Below are 26,428 nucleotides of genomic sequence, written 5' to 3' on the forward strand. Positions count from 1 at the left end.
TATAATTCTGTATAATTACCCACTTATGGAGGCGCCGGATAAGACCTCCCATATGGTCTAGCGGTTAGGATTCCTGGTTTTCACCCAGGCGGCCCGGGTTCGACTCCCGGTATGGGAAGAATATTTTCTGCTCCTTGAAATAGAAGAAATATTTCCCGTTTACAGTTGTCACGTTACATTTACAATAACAAACAGCCGAATATACTTTAAAGTTAACGTTAAATTACAATAAAACCAAATATATATTTATATACATAATACATAAATATATATATATATATATATATATACAGCCTATGTTATCCTACATATGAAAACATCTTTCACTTTTAACTCATTTGTCAACTGGTCAGTTGAAGTAGTTAAGACATTTAATGAGTTTTAAGAGACATTTTCTAGGGATTTAATACTTTGGTCAGTCTGTCATCTCATGATGCAGTAATAGTTCGATAATACTGTAATTAGACAAATCTTATTATTTAACATTAACAATGACCAACAAGTATTCAAGATAAAAAAGCTTTATTTTGCCGTACACAAACACTGATTCAATAAAATGAGTATAAAGTGAAACTTTGGGTAAAAGTGGTGTGGTACAGTGAACAATGTGTGAACAATATTATAAGTGTATTTTATTCACTGAAAAGAACACAAAAAGTAAGATTTGTACAGTGCTACATCTGTGGCCACCAAACTCTTATTCAGGTTATTCATATTCAGTGCTTAAAGAAAACAAACAAAAACTCACATTAACAGTGCAATACCAAACAATGAAAACAATTAAATTAAACCTCAGAAAATTTAGATAAATACATACTTTGCAAAGCTTCTTACATCTTAGTGATATGTCTCCAATATTGAATATATATTAATATTATGTACCTTGTTAAAATCAGTTTTAAAAGGACTGGTTAATTTAATTTTCGTGAAATAAGAACTATTGTTTATGTTCTGGCAAATGTGGAATTCATTAGTTAAAATCACTTACAATCAGCTTACAAAACTCGAATCTTTACATTTGGCACACAGTAAAATCAAACGATTTTCTGTTTGCTGGATTTCTTTAGCAGCATTTTTAAAGTTAGTTTATTTGCATTTTTGAGTGAGAGGTGCATGAAAGGGAACGTCAGGCTCTACATTCATCAGCGTTCCATTTATGACTCAGTCATGGAGCTGGATCTTCAGTAATCGACCTTCAGCAGGTCTAAATAAACTTAAACTGCAGGTTTTTTTTTTGCATATAGAACTTGGAAATCAAGTGAAAAAGAAGAAGACCTCCAGAATGAACACTCTTCTTCCTCCAGAGTGGATCACACCACACCATTCTCCCCGTCCTATACAAGAACACTTTGTGATGTAGTAAGCAACCCCAGCCAGCAGGGTGCGCCATTCCTTCCCCAGTTTCTCTTGTTTCATCAGCCTGCATGTTGTTTTCAGCATTTTAATAACATCCATCGCGCCAGCTGCCGTCCCGCAGGGCACTGAGAGTCGCCAAGCTCTTTGGTGGTGTCAACAAACTAAAGAGAAGAAAGAAACCGAGAATCACTGCTGAAATAAATAGAACAGTATTCTGTTCAGTGTACAGTGCTCACAACAGCAGGCAAGGTAATAGGAGGCATAACTAAACAGTTCATTTTTTGGAAGCGCAGGATTGGCCACTGGCCATTTAAGCACCTCCGTACGGGCTGGGCCAGCTTGCTGCGTGGGCTGGAGCTCGTCCCGGTGAAGGAGGCCGGACGCGGGAGGCCGCTCCGCACGCCTTTACTGGGCTGCGGGATCCCAGTGCTGGGCGGAACCGCGGCGGACGGGCCTTTGATGGTGGGGCTGACGTAGGCGGTGGCTTTGAGTGACTGCTGCGAAGCCGAATGGAAGTTCCCGACACTCTGGACACGATTCTGGAGCTGGCCTGGAGGAGCAACTGGACACGGAACCGTCATAACTGTGATTTTTAGGTTATTTATAATGACGTATTTATAACAGTTGAACTGTCTCGTGATACAGTGAAAATGACTAAGAATATAGGAGAAGTCTTACTGGAGGACTGTAATCTCGCTAGTCCACTGGATGAGTCAAAGCTCTGACTGTTCCTGATGGATGTAGGAGAAGCCACGTGATTGGCTGGATTGGGCACACTTGGCATGCTGGGAACCCTCACCAGATTGGGCATGCTCCTTCTCAGTTTATCTAGAGCAGGAACATTCCAGCAGACAGGGATGTCATTGAGAGATATGCTCTACATTCATCAGATAATCAGATTTAAATGTGAAAATAAATACTTTCCTGACACACACTGTAAAAAACACACTGTTGTTTTTACTGTAATTCTCTAGAACTGAACACTGATGAAAAAAATCCTTATAGAAACAAAAAGTCTCTGCTGTTTGGATGCAATTGAGTCATCACTGGCCAACATATTCCTTAAGGACAGGGACAGGCCAAATCAAAGCTCAGAGCACTGCATGGGGCCTCATCACTAATTACAGTGCATTTGTAAGCCCCTCCCCATGAGAAATTAATATTCATATTTAAAATCAGAAGCTCCAGCTGGAACTACGGTAAATTTTTTGTCTGGTGTAGGAATTACTATAAAATATTCACCAAAAGTTTGACAACTTACTCTCATACTCGACTGGATTCCAAACTGGATCCCCAGAGGTGACATTACATACCCAATACATAGTACATACAGAGAAGCCAAAACGCACAATACACACAGATAGAAACAGAAGAACCCAATTAAAGGTGACGTAAAGGAACAATGGCGTCTTTCTACCACGTACCACCCCGTGCCAATCAGACTTTAGCCCAAATTTTGAGCTTCACCTATGGTAATGTGCCATTTAAAAACTCCTTACAAGATACAAGGAAACCTTTATTCAAGTGCTGCTTTAACCGGACCAAAGTCCACCGGTTTAATTCACTGAGCAAAGCTGTAACAACGCAACAAATGCACCATTTTCACATGCCGATCAGAATATACAGACATACCATACAGAACCACTGCCTTCCACACTGGAAGCCACACTCCTACCTGAGCTGGTCCTGAGACTGTGCCGATCGGCTGTGTAAGTCGGGCTGGCCAGGGACTGGTAGGTGAGGGTGGAGGGGGTGGAGGAGGTGGAGGGCATGCTCCTTCTCCAGTCCCTAATGTTGCTGAAGGTGTGTGAATGGGGCAGCCCCAAAGGTGCGGCCCGGGTCAGGCACGGCTGCGGAGGAGGGAGCTGGCCGTAATCTTCGTCGTCGTCGTCATCATCATCGTCGTCCTCCTCTAAATCGGGCTGCGCAAACTGAAACGATGAGCTGATGCTCCGGCGAAGTGTAGCGGAGTAGGAGGTGGTGGAGGTGGCGTAGTCCTGACGTAGCCCTGACGTAGCAAAACCAGGCACAGTCAGGACGCAGCATCACAGAGTCACCTACATATTTATCAGCACGTGTGGGTGTCGAACCCACGAGCCCAGCACTGCGAGCATCACACTACACTCTACTCCAGAGGTCACCAACAGGCGGACCGCGGTCCGGATCTGGACCCGAACGCAGTCCTGTCCGGACCCAATCTCATTCCTGATTAACTCTGCAAATTTCTATTTCCGTGGTCCGCAACAAACGGACCCAAATGTCATCCCATCCGGACCCAGAATAAATTGTTAAAAATATTTTTTAATTTTGACGGGAGAATGAATTTTAAACCGGAGCATTTTTCTCAGGGCTATTGAAAAAACACTCCGTCACGAGTGTTATGTTCGCAGAAACGCAGACAAATATAGTTGATTAGTCCTGGTCTACTCACTCTCCTCCTGGAGACGCGCCATTACTTGGACATCCGTCAGGTCCTGCAACTTGTATCCCAGAGACCCTGCATCGTCATCCAGCCCCGTACTCAGTTCACTGTCCAGAGACGGCTGTGGGCTGACGGGAGCGTTCCGTGCAGTGCGACCTGCATGAACGCCCGTTAAACAAACCCCCGTGCTGCGTTAAACGTTTTCAGGAACGTACGCTGCGGTTTGACAAGATAAAAGATGCTTACAAGGCCCAGGCTGTTTTCACCGCCATTTAAAAATAAAACACATTCATTTTGTAACTCAGCACAAAGCAAACACCAGATTGGCAAATGATGGGCATGGCGCTTGGCAGGTGGGTGTCGCCATAGTGAGCATCACTATAGAGATGGTCACCATGGCAAGATGATGATGGGTTATGGGATGGCAGCACTGCTCACTGCGGCTGGCAGGCTGATGGAGGAACGGAGGAGTTCTGTCAGCTAGAGGAGAGCGATCCTTCCCAGTTGGGATTGAAGTCAAAAATAGAGAGGGATGGGTAGGTGAGTGAAAGACTGAAACTGGAGAGAGGAGAAGAGAGAGGGATGCAGACAGGATGAGTTTGCAATGAAGAACAAGTGAATGAATGCGTAGAAACAAAGTTATTATAATAATCGGGCATTACCTGGTCTGTCATGGGACGCAGTGTAAGGTGCTGAAGTGGAGGAGGATCTGGAGGTGGGGGAGGAGGTGCAGAGAGGGGAGACTCCACCCACACGGCTGTGGGAGGCAGCAGAAGGGGGCGGGGCTGACGAGGACACGCCCCTCCACCTATTCGCTGAGGAGGAGGAGGTGAAGCAGAGTGACAGCATCACCATCTGCTGTGAACAATTAACACCGATTTTCATGCTCCTAGCGGCCATTTAGAACGTGATTTGAATCTGATGAAACAAACAGTGTGTGTGTGTGTGTGTAGCCCACAACAGAGTCAGCTGCTTCAGGCGTGTCCATCTCACCAGGGCGTGTCACTTTCTGACCCAGATTTGAGCCCATGATGCCACACAAGACATATCCTGCATGAGTTTAAAACCTCCTCAGTGGCCCACGTCTTTGAACGCCATCACCACACTTCTGTCTAATCCAGCACCATTACACCCTCTCTGTGCATTTGAAAGGGGCTTTTGATCCACTGGGACTTCTGGAATAAACCTAGGAGCGTTCTGTTATGTAAGAGCAGAGAAAGGACATGCTTTGTGAAGAATCGTCTGGTCACATGCCACCTAGGGCCACTAGGGGGCCTCGCAGCAGACGCTGACAAGGAGCCAGAGAAGAAATCTGGTCCTTCAGTGGAGGAAGACAGAGCAGCATTCAGGCCTGAAGAGCAGAGACTGGGTCACTAATGCAAGAGGAACTGACCACACGCCACAACACAGCAGCTGCCTCTGTAAACATGTACACACACACACAAACACCCATCGCCCCCTTAATGATCTCATTCAGCATGATAATGAACACAAAGAATGATAACATCCGGCAGCCCAAGAATAAAAAAAAAGACCCAAAGACCCCCGAGGAGGAGATCTGAATCTGTGGTGGTCTGTTGTACTGCATATATATAACAGAACAAGGACTAAACTGGTAAATAACCACTGTACAAGTATGTAGGTTATGGAACTGTACCAATCATGACACACAGCTTGGTCCTCTCAGAGTGTCCGCCTTTATGAGATTAAGGCCCTAATCTCTATTAATCTCCATTAATGCATTACAAACTGCTCCAGAAGCAGTGCTTCACACACACACACACACACACACACACACACACACACACACACACACACACACACACACACACACACACACACACCCACACACAAACTGCTCCCCCCTCTCCCTCCATTAGAGATTCCCTGGGCTTCAGGCATGCAGGAGCTACACAAAGGAGGAGACATGCTTCAAAAAGAGAAAACTAGTGATTAGATGATACGTAGACTAGCAAACCTGAGACTAGTACACTAGACTAGTACACTAGACTAGTACACTAGACTAGTACACTAGTAGACCTGAGGAGCCCATCAGCTGTACAGTATGCAGTGATGTACATTTACAGTGATGCACGATAATATAAAATATGGAACAATAGGTACAGAGAAGATTTAAGATTGGGGCTTTGTGACATTTGAGAGTACTGTGTGTGTGGACACACATGCTGATGTTTGTACATTACATACATGAATAAATATGCAGTACACACATACACACACACACACACACCCATACTACCTGACTCCAGTCTCTGAGATAGTGATGGCCTGGTTGTCTCCGTGTCTCCTCGAGGAGGACCCAGGACATGCCTGCAGCACTGCAGTGGACTCCCAACACCTGCAACACACACGCTGGACACACTGGACACGCTGGACACACTGGAGCCCACATACAGCCTGAGGACAGAAAGCCAGCAGCGTCTCAGCAAGGCTGGCGAACACCAGCCATGACAAATAAACACATGATTCATGTTTGTTTGGTTCGGTGTGTTTTCAGAGGCGAGAGGCTCCACAGCTGAAGAAAATAAAGGGAAAGGAACACGTTGGGGTGCACACGGCCATGCCACACACGGCCATGCCACACACGGCCATGCCACACACGGCCATGCCACACACTGCCATGCCACACACGGCCATGCCACACACGGCCATGCCACACACGGCCATGCCACACACGGCCATGCCACACACGGCCATGCCACACACGGCCTTCAGACAGCTTAGGAGATCTTCAGAGACCAGTTCACTGGACATTCACACACTCCACTTCTATTTTAGCCAACTAATCTCTATCCAGGATCCAGTCCCTTCAGGACACATGCTGGAAATAGATCTTCTACAAGTGTGGCTACAGCTTCGTTCTTGAACCCTGAACGTGAATCTTCTCCCTGAACGTGGCCATTACGGTACGACTGCAAACATTCGTCTGCAACTGCTCGTACTTTAGAAATCATCCAATACTGATACGTCTCAGCGAGTGATATTCACTGGGTTTCGTATTCATCATCTACTGGACATATCTGCATGACCAAAGCAAAACTGATCTTCTTTCTTAGGTTCTGAGTGGACAGCTGCACATTTACTGACGGAGGGAGGATTTCTGTAAAGAACCTGTAGAAATGAAGGCAACTCAGGCAGATCAACTGTTCAGCACCAACACTGAAGTCAATAAAAGGTGTGAATGATGGTGCGCAGATAGATAATCATCATCATCTCCATATCATCCAGGAGAAACTCACTGGTCTCATCTCTACCAGAAGCACACCTTATTCAATAGAAACTCACTGATCTGATCCCTACCACAAAGACACCTTATCCAGGAGAATCTCATTAGTCTGATCTCTTCCAAAAGCACACCTTATGCAGAAGTAACTCAAGGAACATTTTATGGAGGAGAACCTTCAATACAGACGATCACCATCACAAAACGTGCCTTATGGAGTGTCTGAACTCCCATATCTGATCTCTATAGATCAGACACCTGTGCATGGACATTTATGGTTTATGCTTCAGGAGGTTCAGATTTACGTTTCAACAAATGCAGCTACTGAGGACAGATGGATCTGTCTCACAACAGTGTGAGTGAGTCTGATCATACAGTGGGTCTGATCATACAGTGGGTCTGATCATACCATCCTAAGACCAGAAAAAAGGACGCACAAGCAGGAGATCCCCGTAGGGCAGAGAAGAGTGGCCAGCTGGGGTGTCCTGCTCTATTTCCCGCTTGAGTGCGGGTTGGAAACTCCTTCAATTATCATCTTCCCCGTCCACCGTTATTCATCTGACAAGTGGGGCAGTCTCATGTTGTGTAGGAGCTTGTGCAGGACTCAGATAGCATACAGACATCAAACTACAGTGATCAAACTACAAGCATAAACCTACAGACATAAACCTACAGTGATCAATGAAATGGCTGCATGCTCTAATTTAATCAGAAAAAACGACTGATGGAGCAGTTTAAAACGTAAATAAGGATGTTGTATAATTTAGGGTCTTAGTCACAATATAACTTTTAATATTTACATCAGTCAACTGATCTGAATTCCATTATTGGCTGTAAACACAGATGGAGAAACGCAACTGTTGCGGATTTTATTCGTTGTAGCTTTTTGGATGCAGTAGCAAAATGTTCGTGGACACCAACAGGACCGAATCAGGTGACACAAGCTAAACAAGATGCCTACCACGTCTCATCCGACCCCGCGGTGCAGGGGAATATAGAATCTAGGTCCAGCACCTCCACCTCGTCCAGAACCGTGGGCTCGGGAGAAACACTAGACGCGCCGTCCACCTCAACCGCAAAATCACCGGCGGAGTCCAAATAGAGGAACCGCTCCCCGGGCACGCAGCACTGCTGCAGGACGGTCTGACACGCGAGACCGGGCCCGGGTATGCGGTAGGTTCCGGTACCGGTGGGACTGCCGAACAGGTTCGGGGACGACAGAGGGTTTGTGCACGCGCTGACAGCGCTCGCTTGCGTCCGTAGCTGCGCGTTCTGCCGCTCCAGCCTCCTGACCAGTTCCTGCAGCTTCTTCACCTCCATCTCCGCGTTCACGGCGCCGCCCACCTCCGTCACGACCGGCGTGTTCAACACCGACGCCTCCATCGGACGGGAGAAACTATCAAATAATTAATGTGCAAAAACAATGGTGGACGAGGTCTCACTTTCATGCGGCTCCCGTTTACCCGTCGCCGTGATTTCAGCGGCACGTTTCCCCCCTCGTCGTACCGCTGCGCGTGGCGCTGATGAGGCGTTCCTCCAATCAACGCCGCCGAGCGCGAGTCTCCGCCCCAGCGCGCGAGTCTCCGCCCCAGCGCGCGAGTCTCCGCCCCAGCGCGCGAGTCGCCTCCGCTCGGCTGTCAGTCCACGCGCCACCTCCAGTTTTGAGGTCCAGAGCATCAGACGGGAAGACTAATGATGATAATTAAGTCTTCGTTGTATTCATATATAGACTACATCGTGGTCTATGTGCAGCTCCTCACAGTTGCAGCCGTTTTGCGGAAGATTCTGTTTCAGATTAGATGTCTGCTGTTGGAATTTTGGACCAACTCAAATCTTACCATAGACAGTGTATTCAAAAACCCTTATAGCTTTAATCCAGTATTGGACCAAACACAGTAATGAAACAGAAATAGGAGTTACAGTACTATAATATTTGTTAGATATCATTTAGAGTTTTTCACATGCAGTGTACGTCACATCACAAACATTACAAAAAACAACGCACTTCTATCTTTCGGCACAGATCTTTAGATATGCGTTCCCATGTAAAAGCACCTCAGAAAAAGTATGTAAACATCCACGTGATACTAAAGTTATTGCAAGTTTTACATCCAGGGATTATGACATATTTCCTTCTGGCTTCCATCTTCCTGTCTTCAACGAAACCACTGATCTGAAAACAATAAAATAATATTAGAATGACCATAATTAGATCATGATCACAACATTCATGATATGTGCGCGCGAACATAAAAAAAGGTGTGGCTCAAATGTGAGAGAGTGATGAGTTACCATTGGTTCTCTTGTAGCAGTCGTTACAGTGGACCTGTCCTCTGTACACCCACAGGGTGTCGCCCGCCTCCAGAGACCCCAGAGAGCGCTGGCACAACTCACACTGAAACGGGGGGAGGCACTCGTTTACTGGTACTTCTCTCCCCTGAGGTCAGAGTTACTGTACTATCTCCCCTGAGGTCATTGATTGATTGATAGGCTGATAGAATGGAGATGAAGAGAAGGAAGAGGAGGTTACCTTGAAGCAGGAGAGGTGACTGATGATCTGAAGCTCCTCCAGAATCATCCGGTCTCCTCCAGTGATGCTTTTTGCACAAAACGAGCAGAGGTCCCTTTTACCAACAATCCTGCTGGACAGAGAACAGGCCAGAGTTGGGGGTGTGGTTAAGTTGTACAGAGATGGGGTGTGGTTAAGTTGTACAGAGATGGGGTGTGGTTAAGGAGTACAGAGTTGGGGGTGTGGTTAAGTTGTACAGAGTTGGGGTGTGGTTAAGGAGTACAGAGATGGGGTGTGGTTAAGGAGTACAGAGTTGGGGGTGTGGTTAAGTTGTACAGAGTTGAGGGTGTGGTTAAGTTGTACAGAGTTGGGGGTGTGGTTAAGTTGTACAGAGTTGGGGGTGTGGTTAAGTTGTACAGAGTTGGGGGTGTGGTTAAGGAGTACAGAGTTGGGGGTGTGGTTAAGTTATACAGAGTTGAGGGTGTGGTTAAGTTGTACAGAGTTGGGGGTGTGGTTAAGGAGTACAGAGTTGGGGGTGTGGTTAAGTTGTACAGAGTTGGGGGTGTGGTTAAGGAGTACAGAGTTGGGGGTGTGGTTAAGGAGTACAGAGTTGGGGGTGTGGTTAAGTTGTACAGAGTTGGGGGTGTGGTTAAGTTATACAGAGTTGGGGGTGTGGTTAAGTTGTACAGAGTTGGGGGTGTGGTTAAGTTGTACAGAGTTGGGGTGTGGTTAAGTTGTACAGAGTTGAGGGTGTGGTTAAGTTGTACAGAGTTGGGGGTGTGGTTAAGTTGTACAGAGATGGGGTGTGGTTAAGTTGTACAGAGTTTGGGGTGTGGTTGAAGAGTACAGATTTTGGGGTGTGGTTGAAGAGTACAGATATTGGGGTGTGGTTGAAGAGTACAGAGTCAGGGGTGTGGTTAAGGAGTACAGAGTTGGGGGTGTGGTTAAGTTGTACAGAGTTGGGGGTGTGGCTAAGGAGTACAGCGTTGGGGGTGTGGTTAAGTTGTACAGAGTTGGGGGTGTGGTTAAGGAGTACAGAGATGGGGTGTGGTTAAGTTGTACAGAGTTGGGGGTGTGATTAAGTTGTACAGAGTTGGGGCTGTGGTTAAGGAGTACAGAGTTGGGGTGTGGTTAAGTTGTACAGAGTTGGAGGTGTGGTTAAGTTGTACAGAGTTGGGGGTGTGGTTGAGGAGTACAGAGTTGGGGGTGTGGTTGAGGAGTACAGAGTTTGGGTTGCGGTTAAGTTGTTCAAAGTTTGCGGTGTGATTGAAGAGTACCGAGTTTGGGGTGTGGTTGAAGAGTACAGATTTTGGGGTGTGGTTGAAGAGTACAGATATTGGGGTGTGGTTGAAGAGTACAGAGTCGGGGGTGTGGTTGGAGTCTGAGAGTCTGAGGTCTGTCTGAAAGTCGTGCTGTAAATCAGGGAACACATAAAGACATTATGTGCACTAGACTTTGAACATTTTATGTAATTTATTACATAAATTATTTTTAAATAATATTTGACTTTGTTAATAACAAAGGTATTATGGTTAACATAAAGCAGATACTTGCTATGTTTATTTTACAACATTTATCAAAATATATTTGTTGGTATGTTCTGACTGAGCACTGGAGAGCTTTTTTTAATGAATGTTTAGTTTTAACATTAACCTTAGATTTTATGTGTGTAGCAGACATACCCAGTGTCGAAGACTGACTGAGGTGACTTGTAGCTCAGAATATTAGGAGGACTGCTTTTCAGGCTGAGAGAAAGAAGTCAATTGTTTAATTAACGTGATTGGTTAATTGAATCCAAGTAATTTGAATAGATATAAATATAATTCTTTATAACTATATATATTTTGCCCTTGTAGTTTTCACATTGTCTGTGGCTGACTTAAGGTTTGTTACTGTTGATGTAGTTTTCAGCTCATTGTCATTGCTATGCATATAAAACCATATTCAAAATTGTCATTATTTATTAGTGAATCTGTCTGACTCTGATTAGCAGATTGGAGCCATTCTGACTACAGTACCTTTGATCCCAGCTTTGTGAGTAAGTGTCTGTTGTGGCTACAGGGGAAGGCAGAGTTTCTTCTGGAATTGTGAAGGTTGTGGTGGTGTATCTGTTTGGATGACACAAACTTTTGTTATAATGATAATCTTATGAATGGTTTCATCCACTCTTTAATCAGTGGGTTGTTGAAAGATGTGCTTCATTTTACCTGGCTGAGGTGCCTGCCCGTGACGAAGGTTTCAAGAATGTAGTTTCACTCTCAGTGCTGTTATAAAACAGTGGAATTATTCACTGATGCACTGATTCAGCCTCAAACATAATGATTAGTTACATAACAGAACTAATGTCCCGTTAGTCATAGAAATATACATTTTATTTCAGGTTTATAAAATATAATTTGTTTTGTTTTCTGTTATTAATAATCGTAGGTTTTACACTATATTGCCAAAAGTATTCGCTCAGCACCTAGGCATGCAGACTGTTTTTACAATCATTTATGAGAGAATAGGTCGCTCTCAGGAGCTCAGTAACCTGACAGAGCGTGTCAGTGGATGCTGAGGCACATAGTGCAAAGATGTCACAAACTTTCTGCAGAGTCCACCACTACAGACATCCAAACTTCATGTGGCCTTCAGATTAGCTCAAGAACAGTGCGCAGAGAACTTCATGGAATGGGTTTCCTTGGTCAAGCAGCTGCATCCAAGCCATACATCACCAAGTGCAACGGAAAGCGTCGGATGCAGTGGTGTAAACCACACTGCCACTGGACTCTAGAGCAGTGGAGGTGCGATCTCTGGAGTGACGAATCATGCTTCTCCATCTGGAAATCTGGGTTTGGAGGTTGCCAGGAGAATGGTCTGACTGCGTTGTGCCAAGTGTAAAGTTTGGTGGAGGGGGGATAATGGAGTGGGGTTGTTTTTCAGGAGCTGGGCTTGGCTTCTTAGTTCCAGTGAAAGGAACTCTGAATGCTTCAGCATAACAAGACATTTTGGACAATTCCATGCTCCCAACTTTGTGGGAACAGTTTGAAGCTGACCCCTTCCTCTTCCAACATGACTGTGCACCAGTGCACAAAGCAAGGTCCATAAAGACATGGATGGCAGAGTCTGGTGTGGATGAAATTGACTGGCCTGCACAGAGTCCTGACCTCAACCTGATAGAACACATTTGGGATGAATTAGAGTGGAGACTGAGAGCCAGGCCTTCTCATCAAAATGTGACCTCACAAATGAGCTTCTGTAAGAATGGTCAAAACTCCCCATAAACACGTTCTTAAACAGCCTTCCTAGAAGAGTTGAAGCTGTTCTAGCTGCAAAGGGTGGACCAACGTCACATTGAACCCTATGGATTAGGAATGGGATGTGACTTAAGCTCGTATGTGATTCAGGGAAGGTGAGCGAAAACTTTTGGCAATATACTTTATATTGTGTCTTGTTGACATACCCAGTGTCAAATACTGACTGAGATGATTTGTAGCTCAGAATATTAGGAGGGCTGCTCCTCAGGCTGAAAGAGAAGTCAAGTGATTAATTAACGTGATTTATTAATTAAGTTGATTCATACTGTATGCCAATGTGACTGGTTAATTAATGTGGTTGATAAGTGTAATTGATCAACGTAAGTCATTTGAATAGATGTTTTATTCAATGAAGACGAAACATTTGTTTGTAAATCATTATCAAAGCATGTTGGGAATTCTGGGTTAATATGTTATCAGATATGTTATCAAATATGTTATCTCACCTGACAGGACTGGTATACACACTGGGAGAAAACGGAGCATCAGCAAAACGTTCCTCAGTATCACTGCAGAAAACACACACACACACACACACACACACACACACACACACACACACACACACACACACACACACACACACACACACACAGATATACCGTATCCAGGGTATTAATGGAAAAAAAAAACAATATGGGGTTAACAATATTCTATTTCCTTATAATTGGGCAGGTGTTCAATAAACATACAGCATGTTAGAAATTAATAACTATAATTCTTTGTAACTATATGTGTATTATTTTTACCTTGGAATTTTCACATTGTCTGTGGCTGAGTTCAGTATGGTAGTGGTTGTTGTAGTGATTGTAGCTTTCATCCCAGTATTGTCATTGCTGTGCGTATAAAACCAGATTCAAACTCATCATTATTTATTCATGAACCTGTGGGACTCTGATTAGCAGATTTGAGCCATTCTGACTACAGTACCTTTGATCCCAGCTTTGTGAGTAAGTGTCTGTTGTGGCTACAGGGGAAGGCAGAGTTTCTTCTGGAATTGTGAAGGTTGTGGTGGTGTATCTGTTTAGGTGACACGAACTTTTGTTATAATGATAATCTTATAAATGGTTTCATCCACTCTTTAATCAGTGGGTTGTTGAAAGTAATCAGACGAGCTTCATTTTACCTGGCTGAGGTGCCTGCCCGTGATGAAGGTTTCAAGATTGTAGTTTCACTCTCAGTGCTGTTATAAAACAGTGGAATTATTCACTGATACACTGATTCAGCCTCAAACATAATGATTAGTTGCATAACAGAACTAATCTCCAATAGTCGCAGAAATATACATTTTACTGGAGGTTCATAGATTTTCATATTAATGGTTTTCAACCATTAATAATCATTGCTTTTATGTTGTGTTTAGCAGACATACCCAGTGTCGAAGACTGACTGAGGTGATTTGTAGCTCAGAATATTAGGTGCACTGCTTTTCAGGCTGAGAGAGAAGTCAATTGTTTAATTAATGTGACTGATTAATTAGTGTAATTGATAAATTTAAGTCATTTGAATAGAGATTTCTCACCTGGCAGGACTGGTATACACACTTTCAGAAACCTTGGCAAAACTGTCCTGAGTATTACTACAGAAAACACTCACAGCGAGACAGAGAGAAAAATATACAGTGTGTTTTCAATACGAAAACTACAATATGATATAGCAACCTAACAATATTAGGTTACATCTTTATTATCATTTTTGTTTTCCACCATTAATAACTACAGATTTTATGTTGTGTTTAGCAGACATACCCAGTGTCATAGACTGACTGAGGTGATTTGTAGCTCAGAATATTAGGTGCACTGCTTTTCAGGCTGAGAGAGAAGTCAATTGTTTAATCAATGTAACTGATTAATTAGTGTAATTGATAAATTTAGGTCATTTGAATAGAGATTTCTCACCTGACAGGACTGGTATACACACTTTCAGAAACCTTGGCAAAACTGTCCTGAGTATTACTACAGAAAACACTCACAGCGAGACAAATATACAGTGTGTTTTCAATATGAAAACTACTATATGATATAGCAACCTAACAATATTAGGTTACGTCTTTATTATCATTTTTGTTTTCCACCATTAATAACCACAGATTTTATGTTGTGTTTAGCAGACATACCCAGTGTCATAGACTGACTGAGGTGATTTGTATGTGCTCAGAATATTAGGAGGACTGCTTTTTGGGCTGAAAGAGTCAAGTGATTAATACATGTGATGGATTAATTAAGTTGAGTCATACATTAATGTGATTTATTAATTAGTGCAACAAATAAATTTAAGTCATTTGAATAGAGATTTCTCACCTGACAGGACTGGTATACACACTTTCAGAAACCTTGGCAAAACTGTCCTGAGTATTACTGCAGAAAACACGCACACACAGCGAGACAGAGAGAGAAATATACAGTGTATTTTCAATATGAAAACTACTATATGATATAGCAACCTAACAATATTAGGTTACGTCTTTATTATCAATTTGTTTTCCACCATTAATAACCACAGATTTTATGTTGTGTTTAGCAGACATACCCAGTGTCATAGACTGACTGAGGTGATTTGTATGTGCTCAGAATATTAGGAGGACTGCTTTTCGGGCTGAAAGAGTCAAGTGATTAATACATGTGATGGATTCATTAAGTTGAGTCACACATTAATGTGATTTATTAATTAATGCAACTTAAATAAATTTAAGTCATTTGAATAGAGATTTCTCACCTGACAGGACTGGTATACACACTTTCAGAAACCTTGGCAAAACTGTCCTGAGTATTACTGCAGAAAACACGCACACACAGCGAGACTATAAAATATACAGTGTATTTTCAATATTAAAACTACAATATGATATTGCAATCTAACAATATTAGGTTACGTCTTTATTGGGCAGGTTTTCAATAAACACATTGAAAATTAGAAAGTATATACTTATTATAAAATATTATTCTTTGTTTCAATTTTTTTACCTTGGTATTTTCACCTTGTCTGTAGCTGAGTTAAGGGTTGTTACTACTGTAGTGGTTGTAGTGCTCTGTGCAGTACTGTCATTGCTGTGTACAAAACCAGATTTGAAGTCAGTATTTTTCGTGAATCTGTGGGACTTTTGATTTTTGATGATTAGCTGCACTGAGGACACTTACAAGAGAGGAACATGGGGTTGAGGAGATGGGGACTTAGGGCCGGGTGACAAAGGTGTCCTGTTTTCACAACAGAGCACAAAAACATTCTCTTGGTGTTGAAGAATTTTGAAAACTCGTGGACTCGTCTTGTGGAGTGGAGACTGACATTTTACAGTGTGAACTAGAGTAGAGTTATGTTTTGTGAAGCTTTAATCCTCAGAGCGACTCACCCACTGGTGACCCTTATAGTGGACTCATTTGACTGTGGTGTCTTCTCATCCACTGACTTTTTCACGGGTGTGAATCTTTGGCCAAAATGACATTCAACAATATCATATAACAAAAAAAAAAAACTATATTGATGTGTTGTACATCACCTCTAAAAGGCTAGGTTAAATCATATACTGTTTAATTGGAAATGCAATAAAATGTACAATTAAGTCAGAACTTTACACAGTATTTCACTTACACTTTGTTGGTTGAGTTTGCACCTGAGAACACTCTAGCTGTAAAACTCGGAGATGGTGGTGTAGGAGCAGGTTTCCTACAGCAGAAGAGCAGGAGTTAGCATTCCCAGCACTCCCAGCACTCCCAGTAGCACAAGGTTCTTTCCAGTGCAGCGGTGCTGCAGAATCTTACCTGGCAGTAACTGGAGGTTTGTTGGGAACTTTGGGAGCAGGACTGGGGAAGTTGTGGAAGTTGTCGCAGTTGTGGAAAGGACAAGATAATTAATCATTTAAACATAAAGAACTAACCACTGAAATATTTTCCCAAATTATTGTGAGTACTAGACCAACCTGCTTTTGTTTGACACCTCTTTGGTCATGTTAAACCTGTCAGGATGATGATGTATCAGACATGACTAAAGCTATATGCTATTTAAGTATGTTATGATAAACAAATGTATCTACCTCTTAGCAAGAGAGCTAACAGAGGTACTTGGGGGGCTCACTGGATCCGGCTGGCTAGAGTCTGCCGTCTCACTTTGGTGCGAATACACAGAGAAACGGCGGCAGGAAGATGGGAAAGAAACAAATGGAAGTGTCTTCAGTGAAAGTTTTTTTTTCTCCTGACTGTAATTTATGAGATCTTAAATAATAGTTAAATAGTCTTGTTTTACCTTTCACTGTTGGTCTGTGTTTTGAGGACATCAAGAACACCTTTTCCATAATTAGTATCCACCCTGCAAATTCAGATTCTGTGTTAAGTGTGTATATGTGTGTGTATTTATATATATGTGGTGCAGGGGTGGGGGTGTATATCATACTCCACTATGTCATCGTCCTCTGTCTGTCTCTTAATCCAGCTGTTGTCCTGTAGAAGACCTGTTCTATGCTTTGACGTGTCTCCAATAGGGTTCCTGGGACTTGTACCTCCAAAACAGTGAATATGTGAATATATCCACACTCATCAGTGAAAGACACATGCACACTGTCCTAAATTCGAGGCCCATATATGTACAGTACATTACTATTAATAAACAGTAAAAATAATAGCATGCATTGATGTTACATGTTTCAAATAAAAAGAGGCATTTAGAAGGTCCAACCAGGTTTTGGAGACTGCAGGGTCATGCGGGAAGACATGTTGCAGCAATGTTCCTTGTCAAAACTGTCAAGACCAGGAGACGGTTGGGATGTTGGTTCACAGGTTTTGACACAACAAAGAATCACACAACGGAATTCGAAAGTAACGTGTGCTCACATGCCATCAAGAAAATGTCACCTAAAGTGGAAAGATTTAACTTTCTCAGTTACTTTCATAATGTCAGGCTAACCAATTAAGAGGGCATTTACTGTTTAATACCTGGACAGAGCTTTGGAGATTGATTATGATACCATCTCTTGTCATGTTTTGCTGTTTCCTAAAAAACGGAGACTGTGAACCCAATAAATCTGATGTGATGCTAAGGCTATGTGCTTATGCTAAAGTTCTCTGTGCTATGGTAAAGTTAATAATAATAATAATAATAATAAATTGTATTTATAAGCACTTTTTACAACACTCAAGGACACTTTACAAGAAATAAATAAAACAAATTATGGAGAGAACACAATACACACAAGAGGACATAAAACATACAATAGACAATAAAGTAAATCACAGGGAATAGGCTTTTTTGAACAGGTGAGTTTTGAGTCTAGATTTAAAAAGAGGAAGAGAATCAATGTTACGGATGTCAGGTGGGAGGGAGTTCCAGAGTTTGGGAGCAGAGCGACTGAAAGCTGCTTCCCATGATACTCATACGAGCAGGAGGTACAGAGAGATGAGTGGAAGAGGAGGGAGGAAGCGAGCGGGAGGAAGATGCGATATTGAGAAGTTTTGACAGATATGGGGGGATTATGGATGGCCTTGAATGTATAGAGAAGGAATTTGAAATAGATTCTATATTTAACAGGAAGCCAGTGGAGTTGTTGAAGGACAGGTGTAATGTGTTGGAATGAAGGAGTTTTAGAAATAATGAGCAGCTGTATTCTGAACCAGCTGAAGCTTATGGAGGGATTTATGAGGAAGGCCAAAGAGGAGATAATTGCAGTAGTCAATACGGGAGGTAACAAGACTATGAACAAGAATAGATGCAGTATGGGGGGTGAGAGAGGGGCGTAGACGGTTGATGTTACGGAGATGAAAATATGCAGACTGGGTTATATTACTGATGTGCAAGTGAAAGGATAAAGTGCTATCTAGGATGACACCCAGACTCTTAACCTGAGGTGAGGGGGAGACTAAGAAACTGTCAATTGGAATGGAGAAACTGTGAACTTTAGATAGTGTGGATTTTAAACCGCAGAGCAACATTTCAATTTTATTGCTATTAAGTTTTAGGGAATTAGATGCAAACCAGGTTTTTATTTCAGATAGACAGTTTGAAAGGGATGAGGGTGGAAACAAGATGCATGGTTTACCAGATAAGTAGAGCTGGGTATCATCTGCATAGCAGTGGAAATCAATATTATATGAGCGAAATATATTACCAAGGGGCAAGAGGTAAATGATGAAAAGGAGGGGCCCCTGGACAGAACCTTGGGGCACACCAGAAGAAACAGGGGAAGACTGAGACCTGAGTACGGCCTGAGAGATATGAATGAAACCAGTCAAGTGCGATATGGTTAATGCGCATGGAAGATAGTCTATTAAGAAGCATAGTATGAGAAATAGTGTCAAAGGCTGCGCTCAGATCGAGAAGAATGAGAATGGAAAGTTAGCCAGAGTCAGCTGCCACAAGAAGGTCATTAGTGATCTTAATAAGAGCAATTTCTGGGCCGTGGAGGGGGCGAAAACCAGACTGGAATTGTAAAGTTCTCTGTGCATATGCTAAACTTCTCTGTGTTTATGCTAACCTTATCTGTGTTTATGCTAAACCTCTGTGCTTATGTTAAAACTGCTATGCTAAAACACTGTACTTATGCTAAAGTTCTTTGTGCTTAAGCTAAATTTCTCTGTGCTTATGCTAAAGCCATACTGGCTAAAGCTCTCCACTTATGCTAATACTATGGGCTTATGTTTAAAAATCTCTGTTTAGGCTAAAACACTTATGCTAAACTCTGTGTTTATGCTAAAACACAGGCTTCTGTAATGAAGCAAACTGACCATACGGTATGAATGAAAGATTTATATTATTGCCTATGAGGTACCAGGTTTCTGTGGAGAGTCATTAGCTGAACAGAAACTCAAAACTGCAGAGGGTGCAGTGCTTGTTCACTTGCTATAAGAATGCATTATATTGACAATAAACTTTATTTGCTGTTATCATATTTTATGCAACATTTCTCTCTCTCTAGAGTGTGTTTTCTAGTGTCATGCCATTCATATTTTGTAGTAATTATCAAATGTTTGTCCTTTTCACACCCATTGTTCTCTTGTCCTTGTGTTATGGGTGTGACCTGCTACAACCCATCCTTATGACACACAAGACACCTGCACATATATCATTATTTCCTTAGTGCATGATTCATTATTGTCAGCTTTTCTGTCTTTTCACATCAGATTTGAATGTTTTCATATACTTGTTAATACATATTATATTCTTTTCATCTTTTTAACCAAATTGTTTTTTATTGTGGTTGAATAATAAACACTTATATGTCCATTAGCCTGTATGTTATCACCTTTATAAAATAAGGTTCATAATACAAAACCATATTTTTTGTATTGTTACTGTTCAAATTTAATCTTACATTCATAAATTCTGCCATTTCCTTGAACTTTCACCCACCTCATAAACAAACTTTGCAAATACGTTATACAATTTTACTCTTTCTCAAATAGTTTCTGCTGCAACATGTTCATATCATTTAACCTTTCTATCACTGTTGATTTACATTGGACTTAAAATTACATTTGCCTTAAACACATTAAGGTATATATTTTACAACAACAGTTGTACTTGTAATCAAAGCCCGTAAACACAGATGAAAAGCAGTAACTCAGCTCATGTCAAACAGTCTGTACAAACATCAGCGTGAAGAGAGTATATGCCTATATATATATATAATTATGTGTGTAAATATATATAGACAGAGATTACAGAACACAAGGGCACCAGAGAAACAGGACCTTCCGGACAGTGACAGACAAACTGTATAATTAGAAATTAATTTTGCGTGTTTATCACACTCACCTGATTCCTAAGCTCCTCGGTGAGAAAGTGCAGACATGGCCCCGCCCTCTCATCGCCAGAGAGGGAGGAGCTTCCGATGCTGCGTCATAGTCAACGTCTCAAACCAGAAAGGCCAGTTCTCCATAAAATGTCTTGCTAAGCCGCTTGGGGCAATGCAAAGCAAAACAAGATGAAAACTACACGTCTCTCCAATACAAGAGCATAAAAATGAAACCGTCTGTGTCTGTCTTCCTCTGCGAATCTTAATGGAAGATAATTTGAACATTCCTGAAACCAGGCAGACCAATTTATCTATAAGCGTTATGCAAACTCCAGTGGATGAGATGATGTTTCTGGTTAGGATTAGAATGTGAATGATCGTTTTTGGACAAAGTTAAATTCACTGCTGTGTATCCAGAATAAGGACTTGTACCATACATTTCTGCAATGGGTTCATGTAGACTAATAACATGTACTGTATAATGTCAGAAATGTAAACTATTTTAGGTTAAATTAGTTTATATGGGCCCCTTTATATGACACCCCATTTGTTTTATTAGAATGTGTTCATTTGAAACGTTTTACAGTTGGAAACTACAGTATTGTAACACTCAAGGAACCAGATAATGCAACCTGCAGTATACTGTATATCTCTGTGTTTACATGCATAACCCTCCAGCTTCTAACCACTGGCCAGTTTCTGACCACACAGCTGTTAGTTGGATCATTCTGCGTAGCTGGACACACTCAAACCAACAGTAATAAAAACACCTGTAAAAAACTCCTGTAACTCTGTAACTCAACCCTCATACCAGCCCGACAGGTGTTAATAAATTACCCGGTGACTGTAGGTACAAGGTGTGTGTTTCTAATAACGGTTGGGTCGAGAACATTCATTCGTGGATCTATAGTCAAGGTGAACTGTTCGGTGTTTTAAAAGCAGGTCCACAATCAAATGTCTCTTTTCTTATAAAGGCCGTACACAGAGTAGACATTTGTACGAAATTTATGAAAATATAGATGATTTGAAGAGCGATTGTCTTCAGGAAATTTCTATATGTAAAATATTTTTAGCATCAAACACTGGATGCTGGGTTCGTTTTTAGCTTTCCAAAGGAAAGGAAACGTCTGGAAGACTCAGGGTTGCCAGGTCCTACAAAAATATCCCGCACAAAGTCAGTGTAAAACCCGCCCTTCAGAAGCATAAACTAGCCCAAAGCCCAAAGTTGTTGACGGGGGGGGTGGCGAGTGTAAAATGGAGACAAATTAAGTATTATATCGCGATCGACTCTTAGTGTTGACTTGTAACTCCCGCGGTAGCCCAACTCAAAAGTAGCCCAAAAAACCGCACCCCGCGACCCCAGAATATTTACCCGCGGCTGGACTTTCAAACCTGGCAACTACGCGAACAGCGAAACCCAGCGATGCGGCGCGGGAACCCCAGCGCATGCGCAGCCCGACGGAGGGGGAGACAGGAGCGCGCTTCAGCATTTTACCCACAATGCACGCGCTCCCAAAAAAGCACAACACGTCGCCATTTTTTTTGTCTGCGACGAGGGGAATCTCTCTCTCAGCGCGGTTTCGCCAGCCGAGTAACTGGGTCACAGGACCGAGAGGAGAAACATCCAGGGACAATCTCAACCAAACTCGATTTAATTCAGCTGATCGACCTCCCCGGCTGCCATCACAGCGACTGAGAGCCAATGGTGGTGATCGGTTGGCCCGCTCGGATGAAGTATTCCAGCGCAGGCCCGGGTTGACGTGCACAGTGTTCGCCTTTTAACTGCGACTTCAACAGCGACCAGGTAACCGGGCCGGACGGGCGGGTTTGGCCTCCAATAACTATTAAATTGTTTTATTTAAGAGAGTTAAGAGATTATTATTTTTACTTTTGGGACGTTTACCGAGCTGTCTAGCCCGCTGTAGAGTGTCGTCTGGTTGGCGGTAGTTAGCACAACAGCTAACGCGGGTGTCCGCTCGGCTCCGGCACCTCAGCCAGCCGCGGCCGGACAACCACACACGGGTTTCGTTGGTTTAATGAAAGTGTGAAGTAAAAATGTATCTTCGAATATTAATATTTACGCATTACATGTTTTCTAAGACAATCTTGAGGCTGCCCTCGTTAAGCCTCACGGTGGTTTGGGTTGTGGACCGTGGGGTGGGGGCGTGGGACCCCTGCTGACAGGTTCATGTATCTAACATGTTTAGTGTATTGGATACAGCGCTAGTGAATATTAAAGGAGTTTTTTTTTCTATTTTTATACATCAATATAGTCTGTTCTAACGATTGTTGAATGAGTCATGTACACTTAGTCTTGTCGTCATTATCGGATTTAGTACACCTATGTTTCATAAACCTGCTTTGTTGTCTGGGTGGACCGCTACCAGATTTCAGCTCTCCATGACTCAGTTTATACCTGCGCTGTCGACAGAATGAAGAGAGGGCAGAAAAGAGGAGACCAACCGGAGGGGGGTGGTGGACCCGGCCCGGGGTCCCCCGAGTCCCGTAAACGGCTCCGCAGAGCGGATTCTGAGGACGCAGACGAGGAGAACTTTGACATGGAGGCCACGGTGGACTGGGGCTGCCTGCCCCAGGAGATCCTATTGCAGGTTTTCCAGTACCTGCCGTTGTTGGATCGGGCGTTTGCCTCGCAGGTGTGCAAGGGCTGGAACCAAGCCTTCCACATGCCCGAGCTATGGAGGTGCTTCGAGTTTGAGCTCAACCAGCCGGCCAGCTCCTACCTGAAAGCCACACACCCAGACCTCATCAAACAGATCATCAAGAGACACTCCAACCACCTGCAGTATGTCAGCTTCAAGGTTAGCGCAAGATACCGTCAATACTGTCGCATGCCTTCCTGAGGAAAATGTGCTAATTTGTTATTCAAGCCCCTGCTGTGCAAAAAAAGTTGTAGCTGTGAAGTCTGTGGTCTTGCATTCAGGTGTGTGTGTGTGTGTGTGTGTGTGTGTGTGTAAATCCCAGGTGGACAGCAGCACGGAGTCAGCAGAGGCAGCCTGTGATATCCTGTCTCAGCTGGTTAATTGCTCGTTGAAAACCCTGGGGCTCATCTCCACGGCACGGCCCAGTTTCATGGAGCTGCCGAAGGTATCAGGCCGTGCATCCGTGCAAATGTGAACGTGTACTCCAGAAGAGACGCTGTGGTGTCATGAATAATATTGTGTGAACACCACCATCTTAACAATTTTATTTAGCAGTGTTTCTCTTTGGAATAATAATGGCTTTCCACTGCAGTGGCTCACTGGTGTCAAATTAAAGTATGACTGAAAGTGTCTTTCTCTCTACCAGAGATGATGACTGGTTATGATTACTATGCCGCTTACTCGTGTGTGTCTGTGTGTGTGTCTTCCCCTCAGTCTCACTTCATCTCAGCACTGACGGTGGTATTTGTGAACTCCAAGTCACTGTCCTCACTGAAGATTGATGACACACCAGTAGATGACCCGTCCCTCAAAGTTCTGGTGGCCAATAACAGCGACACCCTCAAGCTCCTGAAGATGAGTAGCTGCCCTCACGTCTCGCCCGCAGGTGAGTGAGAGCGGGACACGCCCAGTACAGGTGTGCCCACTACACAGGTTTTAAATTGGTATTCTATTCTTTAAATACAGAGCTGTCACCATAGGCAAGTGCATGCATTTCACGCGATCGTCCGAGTGCTTGCGTGCAGAGATGTGTGGTATGCTCCGGCTCATCCCCGTAACCACGTGCTGCCGTTCGGCACGTTGTGGTGCGTGTATGCTGTCAGGGCTGGTGTGGGCGGCTTAGCCGAACAGGTCTTGGGCTCAGCGCTGGAGCCGTAACGGGTTTTGTTCATGGTCACTGTGGTGTTTGTCGTCACTGAGCTCAGATGTTCCAGATGTCTGTTCTGGAGGTGTTCCGAGTTAATCATCGCCTTTCTGACAAGTGAAAAATATTTTGCTCAAAATAAAAGGCAATGAAGCATTTCACTTTGTTCCCCCACAAAGTGTATCTCTTCGTGACCATATCCCCATACCCCTTTTGTAATATTTATTGACTCATAATAACGTTTTGTCCTCCGGCGGTCCTGTCCGGGGCCTCTGTGTCTCAGGCATCCTGTGCGTGGCGGACCAGTGTCACGGCCTGCGTGAACTCGCCCTCAACTACCACCTGCTGAGTGATGATCTGCTCCTGGCGCTGTCCTCGGAGAAGCACGTTCACCTGGAGCACCTGCGCATCGACGTGGTGAGCGAGAACCCGGGCCAGCAGTTCCACACCATCAAGAAGAGCAGCTGGGAGGCCATGATGCGCCACTCGCCCAAGTTCAACCTGGTCATGTACTTCTTCCTCTACGAGAACGAGTTCGGGCCGTTCTTCCGCGATGACGTCCCCGTCACGCACCTCTACTTCGGCCGCTCCGTCAGCAAGGAGGTGCTGGGCCGCGTGGGGCTGACCTGCCCTCGCCTGGTGGAGCTGGTGGTGTGCGCCAACGGGCTCCGCCCGCTGGACGAGGAGCTGATCCGCATCGCCGAGCGCTGCCAGCACCTGTCGGCCATCGGCCTGGGCGAGTGCGAGGTGTCCTGCAGCGCCTTCGTGGAGTTCGTCAAGATGTGCGGACGACGCCTGTCTCAGCTGTCCATCATGGAGGAGGTGCTGGTTCCCGACCACAAGTACGGCCTGGACGACATCCACTGGGAGGTGTCCAAGCACCTGGGCCGCGTCTGGTTCCCTGACATGATGCCCACCTGGTAGGGTGCACAGCTCACACACCGGACCCGCCCATCCAAACCTCGCCCTCCTCCCGCCCGGCACGTCATCACCTTCACAAACCTGTAGAGGGCGCTTTTTCCTGGCGAAATTATCGAAGCCCCACATTTAGCAAAATTTCCAGCGTTTACTGGAAATGTTGAAAATTACAGAAATAAGGAAATGACTGACTGGTATTTTTCAGTTTTTACTCTTTGTACAAATGGGGCAGTCACTTCGAATAATGGCCTCCTGCCTGAGTCGGTGTGTGCTCAGGTTCCCGGCGTGTGTTGTGTACCATCATCGAAAGAGTCGGAAGGTGTAGTCTTTGTAAAGCACTCTCCTTTGTTCCGTCTCGGTAATTTTTAAGCATATTGTGTTTTATTGTGTAAATATTTACAGCTTTGTTTGTTTTCTTCCTGCTTTACGCAGCACGTTCGTCATTTTGTTCTTTAGCTGAAAATTTTAAGTGTTGCACATGGACATGTTGTTAATTATACATTCAGAACTCGATGTTCTGAATGAGTCTCCCAGAGCAGCTTCTTTCCAATCAGCTTTACGCATCAGCACTTCGGAACTGACTTCAGTAGTTTTAGATGTACGTATCGATTGCTGTTGTCTGTAAAAAAAAAAAAAAAAAAGACAAATTCAGAAATGTTTTGTCAATATTCAAATTGATGGCATGTAGCCTAGGAATTCATGCCAGGTGATATATTTATATCGGCTATAATGGCACAGCTTTAGCCGTTTTTACTTAACCAAATGAAGTATCAAGTTATTGTTTAAGTGATTAAACAGTTTAGTACGTTAGGCAGTGTGGGAACATCTGAGCTGGTTCTTGTTTAGGCTTCTTTGTGAAGTTTTAGGGCACAAGTGACGTGCCACAACGACTAATGTCATCAAAATGATCAACACGAGCAGGATTATTGAAAACGGTTCTCATAATCGACGTGTCATTCATTTAAGAAAAACACAATGCACTTTTTATTGCTTTGAGAACACGGCATAACTTAAATGAGCATGGTTCACATAGTCGAGCTTTGTGTCCGGTTTAATCTGTTTAATACGTTTTGAAAACCAGACGCACGGTTACTCTTCGTCCCCGCGACCATATTTGGCCACCTTTTTGTTTTTTTACTTTATTTTGAAAGGGTTGTACTAC

The 26,428-nt window shown here is 43.6% G+C and overlaps 3 protein-coding genes and 1 non-coding gene across 11 annotated transcripts; 2 read left to right on the forward strand and 2 right to left on the reverse strand.

Annotated features, from left to right (window-relative positions):
- Window positions 1-46: 46 nt before the first annotated feature.
- trnae-uuc (transfer RNA glutamic acid (anticodon UUC)) lies at window positions 47-118 on the forward strand. Its single transcript has one exon. It is a non-coding gene; the product is annotated as a tRNA-Glu (tRNA).
- A 387-nt stretch (window positions 119-505) lies between these two features.
- On the reverse strand, window positions 506-8,749 carry slain1b (SLAIN motif family, member 1b). Of its 3 annotated transcripts, XM_077015940.1 has the most exons (10): window positions 7,984-8,749; window positions 6,039-6,196; window positions 4,441-4,593; window positions 4,217-4,336; window positions 3,788-3,934; window positions 3,032-3,364; window positions 2,618-2,641; window positions 2,035-2,184; window positions 1,675-1,918; window positions 506-1,517 (listed from the first exon to the last, which is right to left on the reverse strand). In XM_077015940.1, exons 1-10 carry the CDS (start codon window positions 8,403-8,405, stop codon window positions 1,442-1,444), a joined length of 1,827 nt encoding a protein of 608 aa, XP_076872055.1. In that variant the 5' UTR covers window positions 8,406-8,749; the 3' UTR covers window positions 506-1,441. The 3 variants fall into 3 exon arrangements, with proteins under 3 accessions (XP_076872055.1, XP_076872057.1, XP_076872056.1); XM_077015942.1 differs by lacking the exon at window positions 4,217-4,336; XM_077015941.1 differs by lacking the exon at window positions 2,618-2,641.
- Window positions 8,750-8,873: 124 nt separating this feature from the next.
- LOC143522184 (uncharacterized) lies at window positions 8,874-20,702 on the reverse strand. Of its 6 annotated transcripts, XM_077015939.1 has the most exons (32): window positions 17,750-17,791; window positions 17,648-17,668; window positions 17,493-17,554; window positions 17,211-17,316; window positions 17,064-17,126; window positions 16,855-16,926; window positions 16,741-16,776; window positions 16,583-16,624; window positions 16,413-16,487; window positions 16,174-16,248; window positions 15,965-16,021; window positions 15,791-15,874; window positions 15,543-15,599; window positions 15,357-15,422; window positions 15,128-15,184; window positions 14,944-15,009; window positions 14,726-14,794; window positions 14,576-14,638; window positions 14,350-14,406; window positions 14,200-14,262; window positions 13,954-14,010; window positions 13,758-13,847; window positions 13,577-13,663; window positions 13,274-13,336; window positions 12,974-13,036; window positions 11,739-11,795; window positions 11,550-11,639; window positions 11,214-11,276; window positions 10,809-10,943; window positions 9,553-9,664; window positions 9,315-9,417; window positions 8,874-9,195 (listed from the first exon to the last, which is right to left on the reverse strand). In XM_077015939.1, exons 3-32 carry the CDS (start codon window positions 17,527-17,529, stop codon window positions 9,179-9,181), a joined length of 2,082 nt encoding a protein of 693 aa, XP_076872054.1. In that variant the 5' UTR covers window positions 17,530-17,554; window positions 17,648-17,668; window positions 17,750-17,791; the 3' UTR covers window positions 8,874-9,178. The 6 variants fall into 6 exon arrangements, with proteins under 6 accessions (XP_076872054.1, XP_076872052.1, XP_076872050.1 ...); XM_077015937.1 differs by lacking the exons at window positions 17,648-17,668; window positions 17,750-17,791 and adding an exon at window positions 20,565-20,702 and having other exon boundaries at window positions 12,992-13,036; window positions 17,211-17,318; window positions 17,492-17,554; XM_077015935.1 differs by lacking the exons at window positions 17,648-17,668; window positions 17,750-17,791 and adding an exon at window positions 20,565-20,695 and having other exon boundaries at window positions 9,553-9,661; window positions 17,211-17,318; window positions 17,492-17,554.
- Window positions 20,703-22,047: 1,345 nt separating this feature from the next.
- Window positions 22,048-25,913, forward strand: fbxl3b (F-box and leucine-rich repeat protein 3b). Its single transcript, XM_077015944.1, has 5 exons — window positions 22,048-22,348; window positions 22,976-23,363; window positions 23,527-23,649; window positions 23,919-24,090; window positions 24,632-25,913. Exons 2-5 carry the CDS (start codon window positions 22,977-22,979, stop codon window positions 25,270-25,272), a joined length of 1,323 nt encoding a protein of 440 aa, XP_076872059.1. The 5' UTR covers window positions 22,048-22,348; window position 22,976; the 3' UTR covers window positions 25,273-25,913.
- The last annotated feature ends 515 nt before the right edge of the window (window positions 25,914-26,428 follow it).

The sequence above is a fragment of the Brachyhypopomus gauderio genome, chromosome 8 (genome assembly GCF_052324685.1).
Source record: "Brachyhypopomus gauderio isolate BG-103 chromosome 8, BGAUD_0.2, whole genome shotgun sequence".
NCBI lineage: Eukaryota > Metazoa > Chordata > Actinopteri > Gymnotiformes > Hypopomidae > Brachyhypopomus > Brachyhypopomus gauderio.